Consider the following 21,962-nt stretch of genomic DNA (forward strand, 5'->3'; position numbering starts at 1 on the left):
TAAAAGGAAATGTAAAATGTTGGAGAAAAAGGAAATGTAAAAATGTTTTGAGAACTTACCACTTTTGGATGCGTCTTAAGTGACATTGGACACAGAGTGACAAAACAGTGGATCCACTTGAAGTAGCGTAAAAATTCCACCATCTTGTTGGGCGAAGTTGTTGGCCCCAGACTGTTATTAAATGTGTACAATGTCGGCATTGTACGCGTTCATGTCAAACTGCTGTGATCACCTCCACAGACATTGTGCAGTAAACTACGTTAAATTGAAAGTTGAGCTTACTACTCTCAAAGCCTTACTCCTTATTTTGACTTTATCCGGTTATTTTGTTACTTTACTAGTATGGCTGCGTCTCCTGCCTTCACTTCCGGTATGTGACCCGGAAGTCCAAACCAATCAAAATACTTTTTTTACTAGTTTAATATGACGTGATTATGGTACGGCCTGCACAAAGAAGTATTCTTCTTCTTCTTTTTTTAGTTTAATGGCGGGTTGCAACCATGACTTTAAAAGGTGCATACCGCCAGCTACTGTACCAGAGTATGTAACATGGGCCATATACAGTATCTTACTTTATGCTAACTTAGATAATGAGGAGACTACTTATACTACTACTACTAATAATCCTAATAATAATACTTATAATAAAATATTCTAATACTTATCTATATTCTATTATATAATCCTGTGTCCTTCAAATATTCTATCACTGCCCTCTGTATATCTCTTACCCCCTCCCCACCTGTTCCTAAGATACCCTCAATGCTCCATTCCCTTCCTATCTTCTTAATTCTTTTCCTTAACGTTACACGTTCTTCCCTATATCTCTTGCAGTGTAGTAATATGTGTTCTACGTTCTCTATACTTTTGCACTCCATACATACTTTTGATTTACATTTCCCAACCAAAAACATCTTGTCATTTAACGCGGTGTGATTGAGCCTCATCCTAGTTTCCTATTTCATCCTAACACTATTTCCTCTTTTCTGTTTTTTCTCTTCACCCCTTGTGCACTGATAGATCTTTGTACTTTATAATACTTTCTCCCGCTACTACCCTCGTCCCACCTATTTTGCCATTTCTCCATCATTTGTTTTTTGATTATTGCCTTTACTTTGCCTTTACCAGCAGGTATATTTATAATTTCATTCCTTCTAATTCCCATTTTAGCCATTTTATCTGCCACCTCATTCCCCTCCACCCCTACATGTGCAGGCACCCAGCAAAATCTTATTTCTATTTTTAACATGTCAAAGAAGTATTCATTTAACAGTATTCAATATATTATTGTGATTTTTCTAATACTGTAGAACGGTATAATGCGCGGGTGTTGCTAATATGGTTTCCAAGATAACCAAAATATTAACAACTTTCTTTGGTACGATGTAGTGCTCTCCACTGACCATTGTATCTTTGTACAAGCAACATTTTGATACCACTCTTGTTATATATATCGTACTATTGTCATGTATTTTTTCTTTATCATTATATCATCTTGATTTTATATGTTTAAGTGTACTTATGTGAGTGCATATTTAAGAGTTGCTATTGTGTGTGTGTGTGTGTTTTGTATTTTTTGCAGATCATTGACAAAGCAAGGAAAGATCCATCTGAAGAGGTTGAGATCCTGTTAAGATATGGACAGCATCCTAATATCATTACACTAAAAGACGTGAGTTAAACTTCATGACAGCAACTTTAAAGAACATGAATTGACACAACCGTCACAAATAATGCCTGCATTTGTTTATTGACTTCTCTATATAAATGTGCTTGTCTTCCCATCTTCAGGTGTTTGATGATGGCCACTGTGTGTACCTGGTTCAGGATTTATTGAGAGGAGGCGAGCTGCTGGACCGAGTATTGACGGTGCCAAATTTCATAGAGAAAGACGCATCAGACATCATCTGCACACTGGCCAAGACTGTGGAATATTTACACTCCCAGGGGGTAAGACTGAGCCAACAACTGCATTGTTTTCATTGGACTGCAGATAAAAATGATGCAATGCAGACCACTTTTGATTGCCATAAAAAAATCTAAAACCAATTTTTTAGGTTGTGCATCGGGACCTGAAACCCAGCAACATTCGCTACTCTGATGACAGAGGACTCTCAGAATGCCTCAAAATATGTGATTTTGGTTTTGCCAAACAGCTGAGGGCTGAAAATGGCTTACTGATGACCCCTTGTTACACAGCAACATTCATGGCACCAGAGGTAAATTAAAAGCCACCTAATTTAGTATCTTAAGTATCTCTATATTAGGAGCCATATTTGATCATTTCAGTGGCTATGATGATTTATAACCTAGCGTTAACTTTTCAAAACTCAAACAACACAGCCAGCTGCAGTAGTAGCTGCTCAGCAGTGGCTTGAGCCGTTGTGAATGACGCTGAGACTAGTGAGATGTTGTGTTACTCCGCCAGTGCTTTTTCCTTTAAGGTCACCACTAGCTTTGGGTCCAAGATTTAGCACTGTATATTGAGTTTTGAAAAATCTCAAGTCGTGTCAAGTGCTCCATAATAACAGCCTAAAATTGAGATTTTGAGTTTATTACTTTAACGAGTGCCCTATAAAGGACGAAATAAATAACTTGGAGCTGCGCTACGTGTGTTTATGTGTGTGCAGGTTCTGAAGAAGCAAGGTTATGATGCTGCATGTGACATTTGGAGCTTGGGGATCCTGCTTTACACCATCATCGCTGGGTTAGTTTAACAATCAATGACAGACCTGTAGCTTCCAAATGTAATGGTTATACTGGTCCTCCCCTTGTTTGATATGAAACGTGTGGACAAATGTTGTGAATGCCTCTCTGCCCTCACCCACTTTCTTCTACTATTTACCTTAAGTTTCAGTCCATTTGCCAGCTGTCCTGATGACTCAGCAGAGGAAATTCTGGCTCAAATCGGCTGTGGGAAATTCATCATCAGTGGCGGTAATTGGGACCTGGTGTCAGACGCTGCCAAGGTTAGATATACCTGTACATACATAGCATGTCCTATTGTTGAGACACACAAGGACTAGTATTAGTCAGTCCAATTCCAGCATCTCCCATTTGTCTGCATATGTATAACAGGACATTGTGACTAAGATGCTCCATGTGGACCCCCACCAGCGCCTGACTGCTCCACAGGTACTTTGAATTATTTAAAAGTCCATCCATCCATCTTCTATGCCGCTTATCCTCACTTATTTAAAAATGTTAACCAATATAAAATATAGATATGATATTTGTACACAGCCTGGAAACTTTAGGGACACCTGTAGATAATAAAAAATACAATATTATTGTTGTGTTTGTTTGTTTTAGATCCTTCGCCATCCCTGGATTGTCGAGAGAGACCAGCTCTCTGACAGAGTCCTCACGAGACAAGATGTGCTCACTGTCAAGGTCAGACCTGTTCGCTTAAGCATGCAAAAATATATAACATTAAATATCAGTTATCAAAATCCCGACAAAAATGATTTTCTAACATTTTCCCTTCTGTACTTTAATTATCTATTAATTCTAACAGCAGCCAAACGTCTACGAATATACTTGTCTTTCTCAGTATGTCCATTAGGTGGTGGTGTTTGCCGCTTATTTAATAGTGAAAACAGCGCAGTAATACTTTGTATTATCCACCAGGGGGCGCTGTCCGCCACCTATTCGGCTTTGAGGCGCTGTGCTCCAACCCCAGTCCTGGAGCCTGTACAGTCCTCTGGCCTCGCCCAGCGTCGAGAAATGAAGAAAGTTGGGAGCGTTGTCATCGATTCAGACCTAAAAGAAAAGGGTTAGATGATAGAAACGAACACTATTAATAATTAGAGAGGATAACTGTTCTTCACGCTTGCCTCTGGAATTGGATATCCTGGTTCCTAAAGTTGCAGTGGCCTTTGTCAGATCCACTGGTTCTCTCTCAGTTGTCATTACAAAAGTACGCTCTTAGGTACACTTTCTACAAGAGCTGTGCCATCTGATTTTGATTGATTAGTTTAACAGTAGATTTATTGTGGTGAGCACGTTGAACTGCAATACATCATAATGAGAGAGGTGTCTAATATTTTGGCTACACATAATGCAGGATCTCCTGATACGTGCATCTGTGCCTAATAAAGTGTCCAATAAGTGTAATACAGTGGAACCTCGGTTTTCTTCATTAAGCCGTTCCAATAGGTAAGACAACAACAGAAACGTATAGGAGATAACGACATACGAAGTAACGTAGATCCAATGAATCAGTTCCAAACACTCACTCTGGGGCGAATTATAGCGACACCGTAGGTAAACAAACCTTTTATGAGACCTTTTGCGGATATAGTCGGGTGGACGTAGAAGTCCAAGGTGTTTTGTGAGTGACAATGGGTGAGGGAATCACCCATTGAGACCGAGCAGCTGAGAGATGGGCCGGGCGGCATTGGAGTTAGCTCGCTCGCTAATTTGCCGGCATTGTTTCATAGGTCCATTTGGCAGATGTGCAGTCTCCAGCACCAAATGCAAGCCAGACTCGACAGCTAGCAGGTAAATTGTAGAAAACAAGCGCCCAACTAGTCAAAAAGCCATCAACTTTAAGTTAATTTTGCTCTCTGACTGTCTGTGGCGGGTTATTTTGAAGTTTCATTAAAAAAAAAATCACCAACGCATAACGCATAGAGTGCTTTGACACCGAGGATATAGTACAGGGGGAACGGACTAGTTTGTGACGTGCGATGTTGTATGATAACTGAGATAGTGTACGAAAACCAGGGCAAAAACCGGACAAACGTTTTTGGCAACAAACAAAACATGAAAACTGGGGCGTTCGAAAACCGAGGTTCCATTGTATCAGTGTTCTAGTAAATTTAAAATGATTGGTTAGCAAATATTTTAGTCATGGGTTCATCATTTTGACACTGGAAAAACAGTATTAAAATGCACATTTTCAACATTACATCCTGTAACCTGTAGACTTTAGAGCAGTGTGAAGGTTTTACCCTTGTTTGGTCATACATCGCTCAATATTAAACCTGTAGTGAGATACAGTATGTTCTTCATCAGAAAGTATTGATCAAGTAGCCAGAATTGGTTAAAAAAAAAATAGTCCGCTTCCATCTCATTCACACACGTTTCTCCTCCACAGTATATTTATATAACAGTGTCAATCATGATGTGTTTCATCTAATCAGTCTTTTGAATTCTAGAGATACATGCATGTTGTAAATGGAAATATCATGTCAATGTGAACATTAGCCGATGGCAGTCTAATTGCTCTTAATGTGCAAAATCACCTGATAGTTAGTATTTGTAGCTGTCCTCCATAGATGCAGCCTTAAATTCTTACAAAGAGGTTAGTCACCCATATAGACAAGGTAGCAGTGCAGTTATTTATGTTGAACAAATTGTTGTGTTGCTTTGTATGACATGTTAAACTGTGGCTGACAAGTAGGGTACAGCATGGCTCTTATCGTGCACGCCACGCTCAATCTTCCTGTGCGTGTGCGGTCAAGTACTGTGGCTACCATTTCTGCATCTGTTTGCTTGTAGCTTTTGAAAGCCCAAACGTTTGACAACCACTGTGTCAGAAATGTATATATAAACTATATTTTTCCTGCAGAACAGATAATACGTCAATGCAATCACGCGATACGAGGTAAGACTGAAGTAGCACCCTTTTGCTGTGCAATGTCTCTGTAGAAAAGCGGGTTGAGATCCACACAATAGTAATCATGTTTTATGTTTAATCAGTTAGTAGCGATATAGCAAACGTGATTGGCCTGGATGAATCAATTTGCACTGCATAGCTGAGTTGCTATTTCCTCTTATGTTGGTAAAACTCATGCTGGAGATAAAGCTGTAAATAGTTTATTTATTTATTTAGAGTGTACATACTACCGCGCCAAATCACCTGGACAAGGTTAGATTGTGTATAATGTACAGTTGTGAGAAAGCATTCAGACTGTAAATATTGTGCGTGCAGACCGTGTATATGGTATGATACTGTGTCGTGCATCGATTTATGGATGTAAATACTGTCTATACCGAGCTAATCATTGACATGGTTGGTTAATATGCCAAAGTTTTACAAATAAAGGACAAGATTGGGAATAGGAGTCATTACAGAATGTGTCCTAGCATGTTTGTATTTGTGAGAGATGACTAAATATAACACAGAAATGGTGCAAATACAACCTGATGGACTCTTTTAACGCAAGCAATGTGTTTTACTTGTTTGTGAATATTCTAACAGTACATTGGTCCAATTAAATCATAATAACAATAAGAGATGGAATTGAACATATGTGCCTTTTTCCTCATTCAAATTTTCAAAGTAAAATTTCACACACACGGTGGAGTATTAGGGCCACGTTGAATAAAAACCCTGACATTTTGGGAATGAAGTCGTAAATTTACGACTTTATTTTCGTAAATTTAAGAAAAAAAAGTGGTACATTTACAAGAAAAAAGTGGTACATTTACGAGAATAAAATGTATTATTATATTATTATTTTATTGTTGTAAATGTACAACTTTATTCTCAAAATTTCAGAATATTTTAATATTGCGTCGTAACAGGCATTGCCTGAGACAGCTATGAAAAGGGGTGACTTATGTGACCTTTGGCCTTGGGCAAAGGTAATATCATGACATTTTTTTCTCGTAAATTTATGACTTTATTCTCGAAATCTTTTTTTTTTAATGTGGCCCTAATACTCCATTGTATAAATTAAGCCCTTTATAAATGTAATTTTTTTTTTTATTTTATTGAATAAAATCCATCCATCAAATCCATTTTCCTCCACTTATTCCGGTCTGGGTCGCGGGCATGGCAGTCTCAGTAGGGAAGCCCAAACTTCCCGGTCCCCAGCCACCTCGTCCAGCTCCACCGGCAGAACACCAAGGCGTTCCCAGGCCAGCTGTGAGACATAATCCTGGGCATGCCCGGAACACCTCACCAGGGAGACGTCCGTGAGGCATCCGGACTAGATGCCCGAGCCACCTCAACTGGCTCCTCTCGATGTGAAGGAGCAGTGGCTCTACTCTGAGCTCCTCCCGGATGACCGAGCTCCTCACCTTTTCTCTTAGGGTGAGTCCAGCTACCCTACGGAGGAAACTCATTTCAGCCGCTTGTATCCGCAACCTCGTTCTTTTGGTCACAACCCAAAGCTCATGACCATAGGTGAGGGTGGGAACATAGATCGATCGGTAAATTGAGAGCTTTGCCTTGCCAGCTCTTTCTTCACCACGACGATCCGGTGATACCCCAGCCATGGTGATGGAACTGTCCGCGTTTGTGTCGTCAGATTCTGCTTCCTCTATGGAACGTATGTCAGTGGGATTGAGAGTCTTCCTTCCAAAGTCTTCCTTCCACCGTCCGACTATATCCTCAGTCGAGGTCAGCAGGCCCCCGTCCCCACTGTAAACAGTGTGGACCGGGCACTGCTTCCTCTTTCTGAGGCGCCGGATGGTTTGCCAGAACATCTTCGAGGCTGACCGAAAGTCGTGCTCCATTGCCTCACCGAACTTCTCCCACACTCAAGTTTTTAGCCCAAGACAACATAGCTCTAATTGCAACATTGTCAATGAAATGATTAAAAAATATATATACATTTAAAATGTTATGGTAACTTAATACTATTTCCTTAAATTAATATAATAAATGCATGTATTGCATTGTGTCCACTTGAAACAACAACACACTTCAAGTAGACCTGGCATCTGTAAAGCTGGAATTTGTGGGAGAGTTGAAAGAGAAAAATGCTGCTGTATTCAGCAGCGCATTTAGAAACAAAAAAAAATCATACTAAATTGTGAGTGTATTTTTATTCATGGGTAAAACGACCCAAAAGTGACAAAGTAGTTGATTAAGTTGTCTTATAGATATAAAGGAAAAGCATTAAGGTCATCCACCATGGTCATAGTTTCACCATTTTCTTATCTAAAATGTTTGAGATAATACAATCTCACCATTCTAAAAGATCTTGGTGACTTCTAATTTACTATTTAAAACACTGCTTATTCCCATTTTGAGAAAGAATATGAATAACTTCATGTTAAAAAAAACTATAATAAAGCATAACAAAACACTTTCCTGTGTTATTTGCAGCCAGAATGTAAATTCACTTTAACCCCATATGTGGCATTGTTATGAGTACTCTTGTGACTGTATATTTATTACCAGTGGCATCTATGTGCTCGTGAAGCCACTGGATGGCAGCCTGTCCCACTCCATTTCTCACATTCCCTCTCCTTCCAGAAAGTATTGCTCTTCAGTGCCTGCGTCCCTTTAAAAGAACCAAAAAAAGGAACAAGAAAGTATTTAATTTGTATCAACCACCAGGCTCACACTCTCCTCTATAAAAGCTTTTAGCAGGCACTGAGCTGATGTGGCAGGTGGGTGTGGCCGGCTCATCAGGCCTGACATTTAAGTGCAGTAGTGCTCCAAGCAAAAAGGGAGTGCAGGATATGAGTAGATAGAGATGACAAGGCCCCCTGCAAGGATGATTGCAGTGGAGTGACAAGAGGAGAGCAAACAACAGATAGAGCAAGGAGAAGAAGGTGTCGCCAGGCAAGGGGGTAGGGGGTGGGTGGGGGGCTGAAAGGCAAAAGAAGGAAAAGAAGCTTTTTGAAGAAAAACAAAAACTTTCACCGGCAATTAGTGTGTCTTTCGTACTTTCTATGTTAATAACGTCAACATATTATTTCATATTAATCTAACTCATTTGCTTAAAGGATATCCATAGGGTTCTCCCCTCAAATATGTTAGGTATGCTTGCACAATATACTGCAATGCTTCAGCTTTATAGGAACTAAGTTGTGATAATACTCCTTTTCCTGAATGTGTGCAATGAAAGCAGACTGCTTGCTTCAAAGCCAAATTTAAAGGCACAGCAAAATCAAGTGCATTTGCGCAACAAGATTAGGTAAACCCAAAAATTCGATCCAGTTCAAGGGCTGACCGCTGTAGTAAACAAGGAAATCTACTTAAACAATCCGTAATTACTTTCCACTGTACAGTCCTCCCTCGCCACTTCGCACTTCAAATTTCATGGTTAAACTCTATCACGGTCTTTCAAAAATATATTAATTCATCAATCATGCTCTTTTATGATTGAATACAGCATATTATTAGTAAAAATACATATTTAGGCAAATGTTACATACATTTTGCCTAAATTAACTTAATCCCAGCCATTTTTCAAATTTCAACCCCTTCCTTTTAGATGATTTGGACTGATTTTGATTTCTAGGCACACAGAATATTGTGTTCTATGGCTATATAAACATGGAACGTACCAAAAGAAATATTATGCTCTTGTCTTTCATCAGAAAAAAAAAAGTTTGTTTCTACCTTTTTCCGTTCTTTAGTAATCAGCAGTAGAACATAGATAAGTTTCAGGAAAATATCAGTTCCCAACAAAAAAGCTTTTGTGAAAAGATACATTTCAAGCATAACTTGCACTTTGCCACAAATTTTCTTAGCATTTTTGACGGCTCTAAACAACTATACCACAACATAAACAATACAAAAAAGGGTTGTTTTCAGAAAAATAACAATTTATTTACAAATATAAAACCATGAACTACTGTATTTACCATTTTTAAATTTGGAACTGAACTGTGTGTATGCGTTCGTGTGTGTAATTCTTTGTGGAGTTTGCATGTTCTCCCCGTGCGTGCGTGGGTTTTCTGCGGGCACTCCAGTTTCCTCCCACATTCCAAAAACATGCATGTTAGGTTATTTGGTGACTCTAATTTGTCCGTAGCGACGTGTGAGTGTGAATGGTTGTTTGTTTATAGGTGCTCTGCGATTGGCTGGCGACCAGTCCAGTGTGTACTCTACCCTCTCGTCGCAGAGTCAGCTGGCATAGGCTCCGGCATACCCCACCGACCCTAGTGAGGACAAGCAGCATAGAAAATGAAAAGTTATATGTAGTATTCTGGCCACTAGGTGTCAGTAATGTTACATGGCATTAGATTAGCTTACCTTCACACTGCATGCAGTCAGTTATGGTGTATTCATGGTTATGGATAGCTAACCGCGGGGGAAGCACACTGTCAAGACATCTTTTTCGTGTCTCACTGACTGAAGAAACTGACCCCTTCCCTCTTCTCTTGCTCATCCAGTCAGAACACAGTGTAGATGCATTCACGGACTAGGGGTGACTAGGTGACTCTTTTCGAAAATGAACATTTCTTCTTCTTTGGTGTGAAAAAAAAAATCACAGCTGGAGCTGCGGGCTGCTGGCCAGTGCCATATCCTGTGGATTACAGTTGAGCAAAGTATTGTAAACAAAGAATGATAGGAGTGTAAAGGTGACTATAGGGGTGTTATTCAATGTCTACAAGGCTCTAATAATGGGAAAAATTCTTATTTAGAATGTCGTAAACAGGTTTTCTATGCGCTAACTACGAATACATTAATTTTATTAATATTGAATTCTACTTTGAAATTCACTTATCGCAGCTGAGTCTGGAACCAATTAACCGCGATAAACGAGGGACGGCTGTATCTCACAGCATGCACAACAATCCCCAATAAAAACTCCTAATAAAAACAGGCTACACACGCAAAGCTGAAACTCAACTCTGAACCCTGATGTCACTTCCTGCCCACCTCTCTTTCAGGTCCCCTAGGGAACACATTTATAGGAACACACATGGACATGAGTGTTATTTATGTCTTAAATGGCTTATTTACTCTTATTTTGTCTATATTGGGTACTACGAGTGTAAAGGTGACTACAAAGGTGTTAGTTCATGTCTAGAGGACTCTACTAATGTTAACGTAAACAAGTTTTCTATCCTATAACTACAAAAATTTCCTTCATAAATCAGGAATCCTACTTCGCAGAAATTCACTTTTCACCGTCGGGCCTGGAAACAATTAATTGGGATAAACGAGGACAAACTCCATGGACTAAAATATACCTGTGCATCACACTGATAGGAAAGTTGGTCCCCACTTTACAGCTATGACAGCTTTCAGTCTGGTGTATTTTCATCATCTGTTCTCGGTCATCCCAAAGGGGCTCTTTCACACCAAATTCATCCAAGCATGCCTTAATAGACTTTGCTTGGTGCACTGGGGACAGAAATGTTTGTTTTTTTGCACAAATATCATAAGATAAGGCAAAAAGGAATATTTTTTAAAGCTACCTGAAAAGTAAATTTGTGGAGAAAATATAACAACAAATTTCAACATTTACAACAGATCTTTGTCCTTTGTTTAACATTCTAGCTGGAAGTCTGGACACATACACACTTTGACAGGGATGGAGATCCCACCACCTATGGCACTGGGTGCAGACACACACATACACGCACACGCACACACACATACACCCCCGCACACACACACACACACACACACACACACACACACGCACGCACAGCCATAGACATCCTGTGGCACTAAAGTCAAACCTGCCACTCGGACATTCACCGAATCAGACGTTCAAATGTGTAACAGACGGCCAGTGACAAAGAGATTATCACCGTGACAGGAGAAGTGTGTGCAGCTGTGGGTGGTGGTGGTGGTGGTGGTGTTTACAGCAGGCGGGTGGGGCTGGGGGACGTTACTCTCTGTACATCCTCATGTGTGACTCTTCTCTCAAATCCAGATATGTGCTCAAAGTTGGTGGAATAAGCTGAGAATGTGTTATGTGTGCATTGGTATACGTAGGGTATACCTGTAAACAGAGGATGCTAAGTCCGCCACGGCTGCCAAAAAAAATGGGAAAAAATTCCCCAAAATGTTTGATTGTTGTATTTATAAGGGGCCGCATGGTGGATGAGTGGTTAGCAAGTGGTTAGCAAGTGGTTAACACAGTCAGGAGATCGGGAAGACCCGGCTTCGAATCTCTCTGTGTGGAGTTTGCACGTTCTGCCCGTGTGGTAATTGGCGACACTAAATTGTCCATAGGTATGAATCAGCTGGGATAGGCTCCAGCATACCCGCGACCCTGATGAGGATAAGCGGCATAGAAGATGGATGGATGGTATTGATTTATTTTTGTATTTATTTGTAATTTGTTAACCCTGTAAATTGGCTGACATGTTATTTTACAAATTGAAGACAACGATAAAAACAACGCCATTCAATTTATTTTGCAAGCTATGTAAATCACAGATGGAGGGGGGCGCCGTATAAAGTCTCGCCAAGGGTGGGGCCTGCTCTGCCTGTACAAACTAATGAGAATCAACATAAAAACTACGTCTCTATGTTTGATTGACACTGTCAGAGACGTATTCATTTAACGTTATGCTTATTACTGTGGTTGTAGAAAAGCACTACATCCTATTGAGAGATGTCTAATATTTAACCCCTCCAATGTAGCTAAATACGGTAACAATAATAACCATCGTTTTTGACGTAATGACATGTTTTTTTTAAAGAGCTCTTGCATTGAATTGAGAAGGTGTGCCTAATGAAATGACCAGCGTCTGTTGCAGTGTTGTCTATCCATCAATCCATTTTCTATATTTCTATATCTATAAATTTTCCTTTTTAGCATATACTCTAGTATGCCGCGTGCATCTATCTATATTGCGTATGTCCAACTGTGTTCAGAACTTATTTTTATTGCAAAACGTCCCTGTTAGCATCGTGTTAGCATGGCACCCTAGCTTCATCGTCTATCTATGACGTCATCAGCGGTTGACTCTGTATTTTTTTCTGAACTAACACAGTTATGCCAAAAGTGTCGGCTATACACTATACACTATAGAATCCAAGAACTACAGTGGTGCCTTGGTTAACGTCATTAATCCGTTCCAGAAGGGCCGACTCAAACCAAAACAGACTTTAACCAAAGCAAATTTTCCCATAGAAAATAATGTAAATCCAATTAACCCGTTACAGACACAGACAAATGTTAACACAAAACACATTTTACAGACAATATTTACAAATGACAAATGAATGGACAACTGAACATTTAACATCACTTTTACCGGTTTTGTTGGGAAAACCCCAAAAATAACACAAAATAAACACATTATGCTGCTGCAACCACAATTTGTAAAAATGTAAAAAAAAATATATCAAACTAAATATAAATGTTCTAGAACCAAATAAATATGTACCTTGCCGTTTAACAACTGCTACCGGCAGTGATGTCCCGGAAGTACGCCAGCGAGGATGCCATATAAGGTGTTTGGTGACATGTACTGTGTTTACCTCCGCAGTACAGTAAGTTTGAATGCTTATGTTTTGTTGTTGGAAAAAGAAATGAGTGTTATGGATGTAAAATGACACAGGCAGTGTCACCCTTGATGCCCTGCCGGGTTGACAGACTGTTGTGCAGGAACCGGAGATGTGTTTGCATGAATGTGTGTGTGCATCGCAGCCGATGACGGAGCCACGTCTGAGCCATGCGACAACGATCTTCTCTTTAAGCCATAAAATTGGGTGGTCTTGCACCCTTGTCTCGGTACGGTCCATCAGCTTTCTCTTTTGTACGGTCCATGTATTTTGTTAGGGCGTATATCTGTCTCGAGCACAGCAAATCTGATATAAACAAACGCTGTTGCTCTGAAATGCTGCCTGCGGCCCACAATGCATTGCGCAATCACTTGCAAGTAGCACGAAATTTCGTCTTTGGCACATGATCGAAGATGGCAGCGTAAACAACCCGGATGGTATTTTGGATGCTAAACAAGGAGGCGAATGCAAGCCATGGCAAAATTTTACCAAAAAGTTTGGATGCTAACCGAAAAACGTGCTAACCAGGGCGGACGTTAACCGAGGTGCCACCGTAACTCATAGCAAAATGATGCCTCATAGCAGTCTGTCAATAATCAAGTCTTCAGACAAACAATTTAGAGTCACCAATTAACCTAACATGCATGCTTTTGAGTACACACGGAGAACACGCAAACTCCACACAGAGAGATGCCCAAGCGGAGATTTGAACGCAGATCTGATCTGTGTGGCCAACATGCTAACCACTCGGCCACCGTGCGTGGTTCATAATAACAATGTTAAAGTGTGATTCAAATGTTCTTAGAGCGTGATTCAAATGTTCGGCTACTATTAAAGAAACTAATGTTGGGCAAATAGATTTTTAGACGTGTGCTACATTTTAATTTTCTGTTCATTTAGAGCTGTTAATACATAAAATTGTGTCCTGTCATTCATCTTTTTGTTCATAAAGTATGTTAAAAAAAAGGGGCCCATTTCACACAAAGCTGCAAATGGTGATTAATGATAATTAAATAATCTGAAAACTGTGATTAATTTGATTAAAAATTTGTAATCATTTCACAGCCTTAAAAAATATTTAAAAAATATTAAAATGACACCCCACGTCTTTTGATTTTTCAGAATGCTCGGTGGGAAAAGTTTGGACACCCCTGCCATAATGGGAATAGTTTTACTTGAGTTGAGGTTTGACTTCTCTTTTCACTTGTATGACAGTTAGGAATGTTAAACGTTGCTTGTAGAGTCAAACTGGTTTCATGATGGCAATGATGGCAATTTTCTGAATTTTCTTGGTAACATTGGTATTACCCTAAAATAATGCATGAAATTTGAGGGCCACAAACAATGTTAGAATGTTAAACACAATAGAAAATAAGGTAACAAGCAGACAAAATGACTGATGGTTCGATACTTTGATATTTCTGCTCAAATTGCTGCACATGTTGGTGATCTATTCTTGTAGTCCAAACACACATGCACTCACCAAAGGTGTTGATGGAGGATAAGTGACGCTCTGCAGAAAGTCAATTAATCTTTTCAGGGGTAAGCCACCACCCTCCCTCTCTTCCTCTCACCCACATCCCTCCACTCTGCTTAAAAGCTTCATTTGCCTCCTATGGAGAAGAGATAGAAACACCATTAGTGAGATGTTGGCAGGATGGGGAAAGGGGAAAGGAGCATCTCACAGTTGGATGAGTTGAGACAGTAGATAGACCGCCCCCCACCCCAGCTCCTCAAAAAGTGTGTGCGAAAATAGGCGACAACAGCTTCTGCATGGGTGGCCTCAATTAGGTTGTGACTTGATTTTAAAAGATGTACAACTTTAAAAGCGGAAGTCTGCCTGGCATCTTTTCTGAGGGGTGGCAAAAAAAAAGGTGGCTTTGAGTGCAGCACTTCTAAAGAGGAAGACCCTGACCATTATTTCCATATCCAAGCCCCCACATCCTCTGTATGTGTCACATGTGACCCCAGCTAGATAAATGGTACTCATGTGTGTTTACGTGCACACGTTTGGGCGTGTGAAATGCCAGTGAGCATGCCGGCTCTGCTTGACTGAGCTCGGCTGGCTACTGGAACACAATTGGGGGTCTCTCTGTGTGAAAGAGGTCAACACACACACACACATTCACAGAGGGACAAATAAGGAAGTATGGATGAACACTCGTGAACCCTGTAATATAATCAAAGACTATGCAAATGCATTTGCTTTACAGACACGCTGAAGGATTCTAGCATGGATTGAAGCATTTGTGTGCTTGTTTCTTGACATTTCAGTTCATAAGTTTTAAAGTTCTGCACCGACAATGTAGGTGCAAAGACCCCGATGGTGTCAAGGCAGGGAGCTTTAGTCGGGTTAACAAAGTTGCAGCAGGAAGAAGGTCAAGCTGAAGTGGTGGGCAGCAGGGGCACAAGTGCCACCCGGCTGGAAAACGTGAAGGGTTGGTAAAAAAAATGCAGACAGTTCATCAATTTGTATGCATTAAAAGTTGAATATGGTGACACCTAAAAAGTTGCACAAATACAGTCCAGAATTCTGTTGGAAGAATACACCTCTATACTACAAAAAGTGGCACTTTAAGACAAATTCAATATCTGAAATCAATTTAAAAAGTGCTTACTTGGACTAAAAATACCTTTTTTTTCTCACCAGGCACTTTCTTTGACCAATTTGCTTATTCTAAGTAATGAATAACAAAAATATCTTTGCTAACAGAACTTCAGCAAATGATTTAAGTAAAAAGCATAAGCACCTTTGACTTGATTTCCATTATTTAATCTACTTTACATGTCCACCTTTTCTAGCGTAGAGTTGCACAAATCAGCATAGCTCACAAGATATTTTTGGCTTTTCTTTGTTTTTTAGGGGCATTTTGGTGATTGATTACAAAATAGAGTAACAAGGGGAGTTACGCGTGCAATGTGAAAAGAGAAAAAGAATGTACGTACACCGTTATTTACATGAATTCAAAGCCATAAGACTTCAGCATCACCGTGCGCATCTGCCCTTGTTATCAAAGTCAAGGCATTGTGTCATCTTTAAGCATCTTTTTACACTTGTATGACACTTAATGATTAAAGTTGTATTATTCAGTGTGTAACTTGTTAACATGTAATGCAATTTCATTTCCATTATTTCCTTTGGCAAAATGGTAAGCGAGAGTCAGTGAAGTACACCACCAAATTCCATAAACTCTGGTACAAGAGCCTGCAAGATGCAAGGTACTGCAGATGGATTGACGGATGCATGGAATACAAAAAGAAAATAAACTACCATTCACAAATGTAACAAATGCGTTAAATAGAGTTCCAATTGCCATCATGCATGATGTCTACAAGCATCTAAAAACAAGTGCACGTACTGCTTTTTCTTTGGCTTTATGTGCCATGTTAAGCAAAGAACAACATAGGCAAGTTATGTGGATTAAAGAAGCTAAAATTCATAGTAAGACTCCAGCGTTACCACTTGCATTGTTCTCACGGGGTGAGCTTCTTTTTATGCTTGTGTGACAGTTAGCAATGTGTCTATCTATCTATCTATCTATCTATCTATCTATCTATCTATCTATCTATCTATCTATCTATCTATCTATCTATCTATCTATCTATCTATCTATCTATCTATCTATCTATCTATCTATCTATCTATCTATCTATCTATCTATTTACAGAGTGACAGTCAATACGTTTATAGAAGCTAAAAAAATATATTACATGCATTGGCGTGAAACTAGCTTTTATACACTCTCAAGCTGCTCTCAAGTAGTGTGTAAACAAGTTTTCAATTCAGTTTTCATTTTCTCCCAGTAGCCTGGTCCCAGTCGGCTCAAACCTATTTGGCATTGTTCCACGGATGCTGGTGTGCATGCAATTGGGCTGCGGTAGTAAACATACTGTATATACACAAACATGGAGGATGCTGGCATATGTTTGTGCTGTAGCCAGGGGGATAGTTGCTGTTGCTGCTGCTGCTGCTGCTGCTGCTGCTGCTGCTGCTGCTGCTGACACTGGGCCTGTCTGCCTGGTGTGCCCCATTCTGCACCAGTAGAGCTGGCACAGCCTCCTGCCTCTGCCCAGCCCACTCGTAGGGCGCCAGCTGGGCGCAACCAGGAGAGACCCTGCAGAGAGAGGATGCAGGTCAGCCGTGACAACGGGACACAGACAGAAGGACAGAGGTGCAAAGTTTAGCGATGCAGAGCAGGGGTTTGAAAAATTGCAGTTCCAAAAAGGCGTATCTTAGATGACTGATGAGGTATACGCCATGCACTGATCTGCCGTCAATCACAGGGCTGACACAAAGAGACAGACAACCATGTCTTCTCGTTGCGAGTCACTTCCGTTCGTAGACTGTGATGCAAGTCAAGTTTTGATGCAAGTCCAACCTATACTTAAATTGAACCGCAGTCAACTCCGAAGTCACTCACACTGTACACAGAACACAAAAAATACTTTCAAGATACAGTAATGAAACACTACATACAACAATTAAATGAAACAGTAAAAAAAGAGAACATCTCCTTACTATTATTTCTATTTTTGCCTTGCCAACTTCTTAAAATATTGTCCCAAACTACTGTAGTCCGGAGGAATAACTTCCTCTTTTCCTCCCACATCTCCTTGTAACAGCGCACAGAATCCATGACCCCTCTAGCATTCATTAGCATTCAGTTATCTTTATCCTTAGTGATGGCCGCAGCAGTCAAGCGGTTCAGACCAAAAGTGCAGCCAATATTGGCGGCCATGCTTTCTGAGCTTTTTATGATGTTACTTTTCACATCCATGGTGATGGCTTTCCTTTTCTTTGGCGCACTGCCGCTTAGAAAACTTTAGTGCAGAGTGTAAGTGAAGTATAAAAGTAATTCTATCATATTAACTAATAAGATATATTATTGTTTTGTAATGCATCACTGCAGTAGTTTGTGTGTGCACATCCAAATCCAGTTTGAACTTAATCTAGAGCTTCCTGGACCATTTCCTACTGAATTGTCAAAACAAATGGAACAGAATGCTAATATCATGCATATGTGTGTAACCCTCCTGGCTTTTAAAGGCATCACCTGGTCCCTCACCTCCTCCTTCACTCCTCAATGTCGTCCAAGCCCAACTGAGGCAGCACTGACATGGCAAGGCCTCAAGGCCACCCTCTAAGCTTTGAAGTCAATGGAGAAGTCATTACACCATGAGAGCTAAAGAGGCCCTGAACACACCCTCACCTCCCTCTCCTCCTGCACCAGACCACTCCTGTGGGTGAGCACCCCACCACAGCCAACGCCATCAGCCATCATGGCCTCCCTACACAGGCACTGGCTCTCTGGCTGGGGCGGCCTGGCACAGCTGCACCGGGAGCCGTGCTGTCACAAGCAGTTAGGGTGACAGCCACTCACACTTCATAATGTCCCTCTCACAGGTCATCGAGCGACAAGCTGGGTCACCTCGCTCCAGCAGGCAGCCCCAGGGGGAGCACCACCACCACCATTGTTGCTTCCCCCACCTGACTCCCTCCTCCGTCCAAACATGAGGGGGCAGGTGGAGGGGAGAGGTGTGCCGTTCTGTCGTGCTAGAGCTACAGGAATCTGAAGAGATGACACCAGGGTCACGGCTAGGATGGGCCTTGGATCGTCATCTAAACCACTGGCACTGTGTGGGGGTCAGTCAATGATGATGTAGTGTCAGTGTTAAAAGTGATCAAATTAGTTGAGTAGTGTATAATTTAAACGGGATTAAAAATGATTTCATCTGATCATGTTTAGCAGAAAATGTCTCTGGACATTGGGTACGCCTGAACAATAGAATCAAATCAAATAGAGCAGTATTCAAAAGGTTATTGTTCATTATGTTGGTCAGAGTTTGCAGTGCACTGCATGATTTTGCAATATAACGTTGTTACGAGAACCAAAACTTCAACACCAAGCTGATATCAACGCACAAAAAATACAGCAATGCCTGCTTTTTTTTAGATATGGTCAGTACCAACTATACAACTTTGGGGTCCAGCCGGTTTCTTATGCTGATTGGGTGGGGGGGTGATTGCGGGCCGTGCAGCGTTCGGAGTTGCAGGGTTGGCCATTGTTTACTGTATTGGCGGCGAGCAACAGCTAACTGTTTGCTATCATGAAAAAATATATTGAAGATAAAGAACCAACATTTCACTTTTTTCACTTTGTGTTATGATGCTACTAATGATAATTATGTCATTTACTAACTCAGTTCTGTCAAAACAAAGCGCATCATCCTCATCTTTAAAAAAAAAAAAAGGATAACAGTATAGTTAAGAGCTATATAACGGGCGGCCCGCGGCCCAAACGCGGGCCATGAATGACATTAAAGAAACAGACCCACGAGGCCTGTTCAAAACTTAATACAAGCTGGTGTTTTTGCAAATGTATACGGCAGAGCCTTATGTCACACAAAATATAAGAATAATAGTGAAGGTCCTTTGCATAGCCCTTAGTTTTCTGAAACTGTGGCCTTGACACAATTTCCTTGACGAGCCCTGATACAATCATGATTACTGAGGAGTGTATGTGCTGAGAGACACTTCATGTTCTTGTCATCCTCCATAAGAATGACGAGATGTTATGATCTTGCTAATAGCTGTAAGAGAGCACCATATGCTCATCATGTATGCCGCCCGACTGTCAATAATGAGCATTACCTCTGCTCTCAACCTCATTGTGTGAGGTCCAATGTGACAGCAGCACGCAGACCTCATTAATGGACCTTCCCATAATTGGTTTGCCATTTGAACTGACTGTCCACCCTGAATATGTCACAGCAAAAAAGTAATAATCATGAAGGCCACTGCTGCAAAATATCAGGTTATTAGAAAGTGAAGAAGTACAGAGTGTTGAATTGTGCAACTGAGAGCATATCCAATGACAAACAATTTGTGCAAACTAATAAAACGACAAGTTAAGCATGTAATGTGAGGACATATACGCTAATTGGATGCAATGGCTGCATTTGGCTTCAGCTGTGAGCGAGAGGGCTCACCCCTCATTCGCGTTATTCAAATAGTCACGCCCTGAGAGTGCCGCTTAATTCACTGAAGGTGTGCGCACACAGCCACTGAACAATGTGTAGCCATTAATTGCGCTCGCCCTCCCACATCTGGCGCTTCGGCATGACCCCGCCTCCGCTGCGCCCCCGTATCGCTCAGGCCGCCGCAATTTCACACGTAAAGGACCCCAATGAAACGTGAAAAGAATACGTGGCATTGTTAAATTGCATTAAAGTGGTTAAAACAGTGGATCTGTGCCCCCCATCCCCGCACCCACACCTCACTTCAGAGACAACAAAGCAAAATGTGAACACAATCGCACCATGGAACCATTATCATAAAGGGAGAACATTTCATCATAAAGCACTAAACAATTATGGCACACCTCAGGAGAGACCTGAACCTGATGCGAGGAGTCACGCCAGAGGGACAGAAAACTTCCCAGACTCACGCATCAGCACTATTGGGTTTCATCAAACAACATCACTTTCATAGTGAACCACTGACTCGGTCAACATCTCTGAAACACATGCAATCAAACATTTGCAAAGTCGTGTTAGGGCGACAGTGAAAAGAATGCGTAAACAACAGTAAAGTTGGAATTACGAGAAGACTTCCTAATAGTGATGGGCAGATACCAGAATATCGACGTCAGAGACCAATGAGAGTCTATCAGCTGATTGTAGGATAATATTGTTAAACAAGCCCAAACACAAAGACAGCCAATCAATGTCCACTTCAGGGTGAGACCGACTATTGTTTCCCACCCCCAACAAGTCCAAGCAGCCCAATGGATAAAAATTGATTTTAGAAAAAGGCCTAGCGGTTAACATGTTGGCCACATAGTCAGGAGATCGGGAAGATTGGGTTCGGATTTCCGTTTGGGCATCTCTGTGTCGAGTTTGCATGTTCTCCCCGTGCGTGCGTGCGTTTCTCCCACATTCCAAAAATATTCATGTTAGGTTAATTGGCGACTATAAGTAAGTAGGAATGTGAGTGCGAATGGTTGTTTGTCTAGGGCGACCAGTCCAGGGTGTACCCCGCCTCTCGCCTTAGCTAAAGTCAGCTGGGATAGGCTCCAGCATACCCCTGGAACCCCAAGTGAGGACAAGCGGCATAGAAAATGGATGCATCCATCCATCCATCCATCCATCCATCCATCCATCCAATTTCTATACCGCTTCTCCTTTTTAGGGTCGCATGCTGGAGCCTATCCCAGCTGACTTCGGGCAACAGGCGGGGTACACCCTGGACTGGTCGCCAGCCAATCGCAGGGCACATATAGACAAACAACCATTCACACCCACATTCATACCTTAGTCACCAATTAACCTAACATGCATGTTTTTGGAATGTTGGAGGAAGCCGGACTACCAGGAGAAAACCCACGCACGCACGGGCAGAACATGCAAACACCACACAGAAATACCCAAGGGAGAATCAAACCCAGGTCTTCCCGATCTCCAGACTGTCACTGTGTTGGCCAACATGCTAACACTAGACCACCGTGCGGCACAATGGATGCACGGAATATATAATTGTTGCTTATATTTAGTCTTAAAAGTACAACTCTTCACAAAGTTCACTACTCTTAAATACTGTTAAAACCTGAAGTCAAGATGATACCTACGGCTGGCTTTAATTCAAACATCAAATTATTCAAATAAAAATGACAACGTAATTCCTGTGATATGATGACATTTTTCTCCAAAAAAAAGTAATAAGTAATTTTACTTGTTTTGTTTTTTTAGTGTGGACAATTGTACCGTATTATTCAGTTTCATTCATATTTAATACAGT

General features: G+C 41.0%; 2 protein-coding genes across 5 annotated transcripts in view; one reads left to right on the top strand and one right to left on the bottom strand.

The window, feature by feature from the left end:
* Positions 1 to 5,078, top strand: part of rps6ka2 (ribosomal protein S6 kinase, polypeptide 2) — a 23,731-nt gene extending 18,653 nt beyond the window's left edge. The window contains exons 15-22 of one of the 2 annotated variants that reach the window (XM_054769881.1): positions 1,583 to 1,672; positions 1,792 to 1,950; positions 2,058 to 2,219; positions 2,631 to 2,707; positions 2,852 to 2,969; positions 3,079 to 3,135; positions 3,313 to 3,393; positions 3,631 to 5,078. In XM_054769881.1, the coding sequence (XP_054625856.1) occupies positions 1,583 to 1,672; positions 1,792 to 1,950; positions 2,058 to 2,219; positions 2,631 to 2,707; positions 2,852 to 2,969; positions 3,079 to 3,135; positions 3,313 to 3,393; positions 3,631 to 3,780 (894 nt within the window). In that variant the 3' untranslated portion in view covers positions 3,781 to 5,078. The remainder of the gene's footprint in view (positions 1 to 1,582; positions 1,673 to 1,791; positions 1,951 to 2,057; positions 2,220 to 2,630; positions 2,708 to 2,851; positions 2,970 to 3,078; positions 3,136 to 3,312; positions 3,394 to 3,630) is intronic. The other variant, XM_054769882.1, reaches the window with a different exon arrangement.
* The window catches only part of immp1l (inner mitochondrial membrane peptidase subunit 1), a 98,105-nt gene that overhangs the window by 2,658 nt on the left and 73,485 nt on the right, over positions 1 to 21,962 (bottom strand). For all 3 annotated transcript variants that reach the window (XR_008569743.1, XR_008569744.1, XR_008569745.1), the window contains exons 10-13: positions 17,057 to 17,280; positions 10,891 to 14,778; positions 9,947 to 10,220; positions 60 to 9,852 (exon numbers count right to left, since the gene is read on the bottom strand). The gene's annotated coding sequence lies outside the window, so the exon portion shown is untranslated. The remainder of the gene's footprint in view (positions 1 to 59; positions 9,853 to 9,946; positions 10,221 to 10,890; positions 14,779 to 17,056; positions 17,281 to 21,962) is intronic.

This window comes from Dunckerocampus dactyliophorus, chromosome 3 (genome assembly GCF_027744805.1).
Source record: "Dunckerocampus dactyliophorus isolate RoL2022-P2 chromosome 3, RoL_Ddac_1.1, whole genome shotgun sequence".
Classification (NCBI taxonomy): domain Eukaryota; kingdom Metazoa; phylum Chordata; class Actinopteri; order Syngnathiformes; family Syngnathidae; genus Dunckerocampus; species Dunckerocampus dactyliophorus.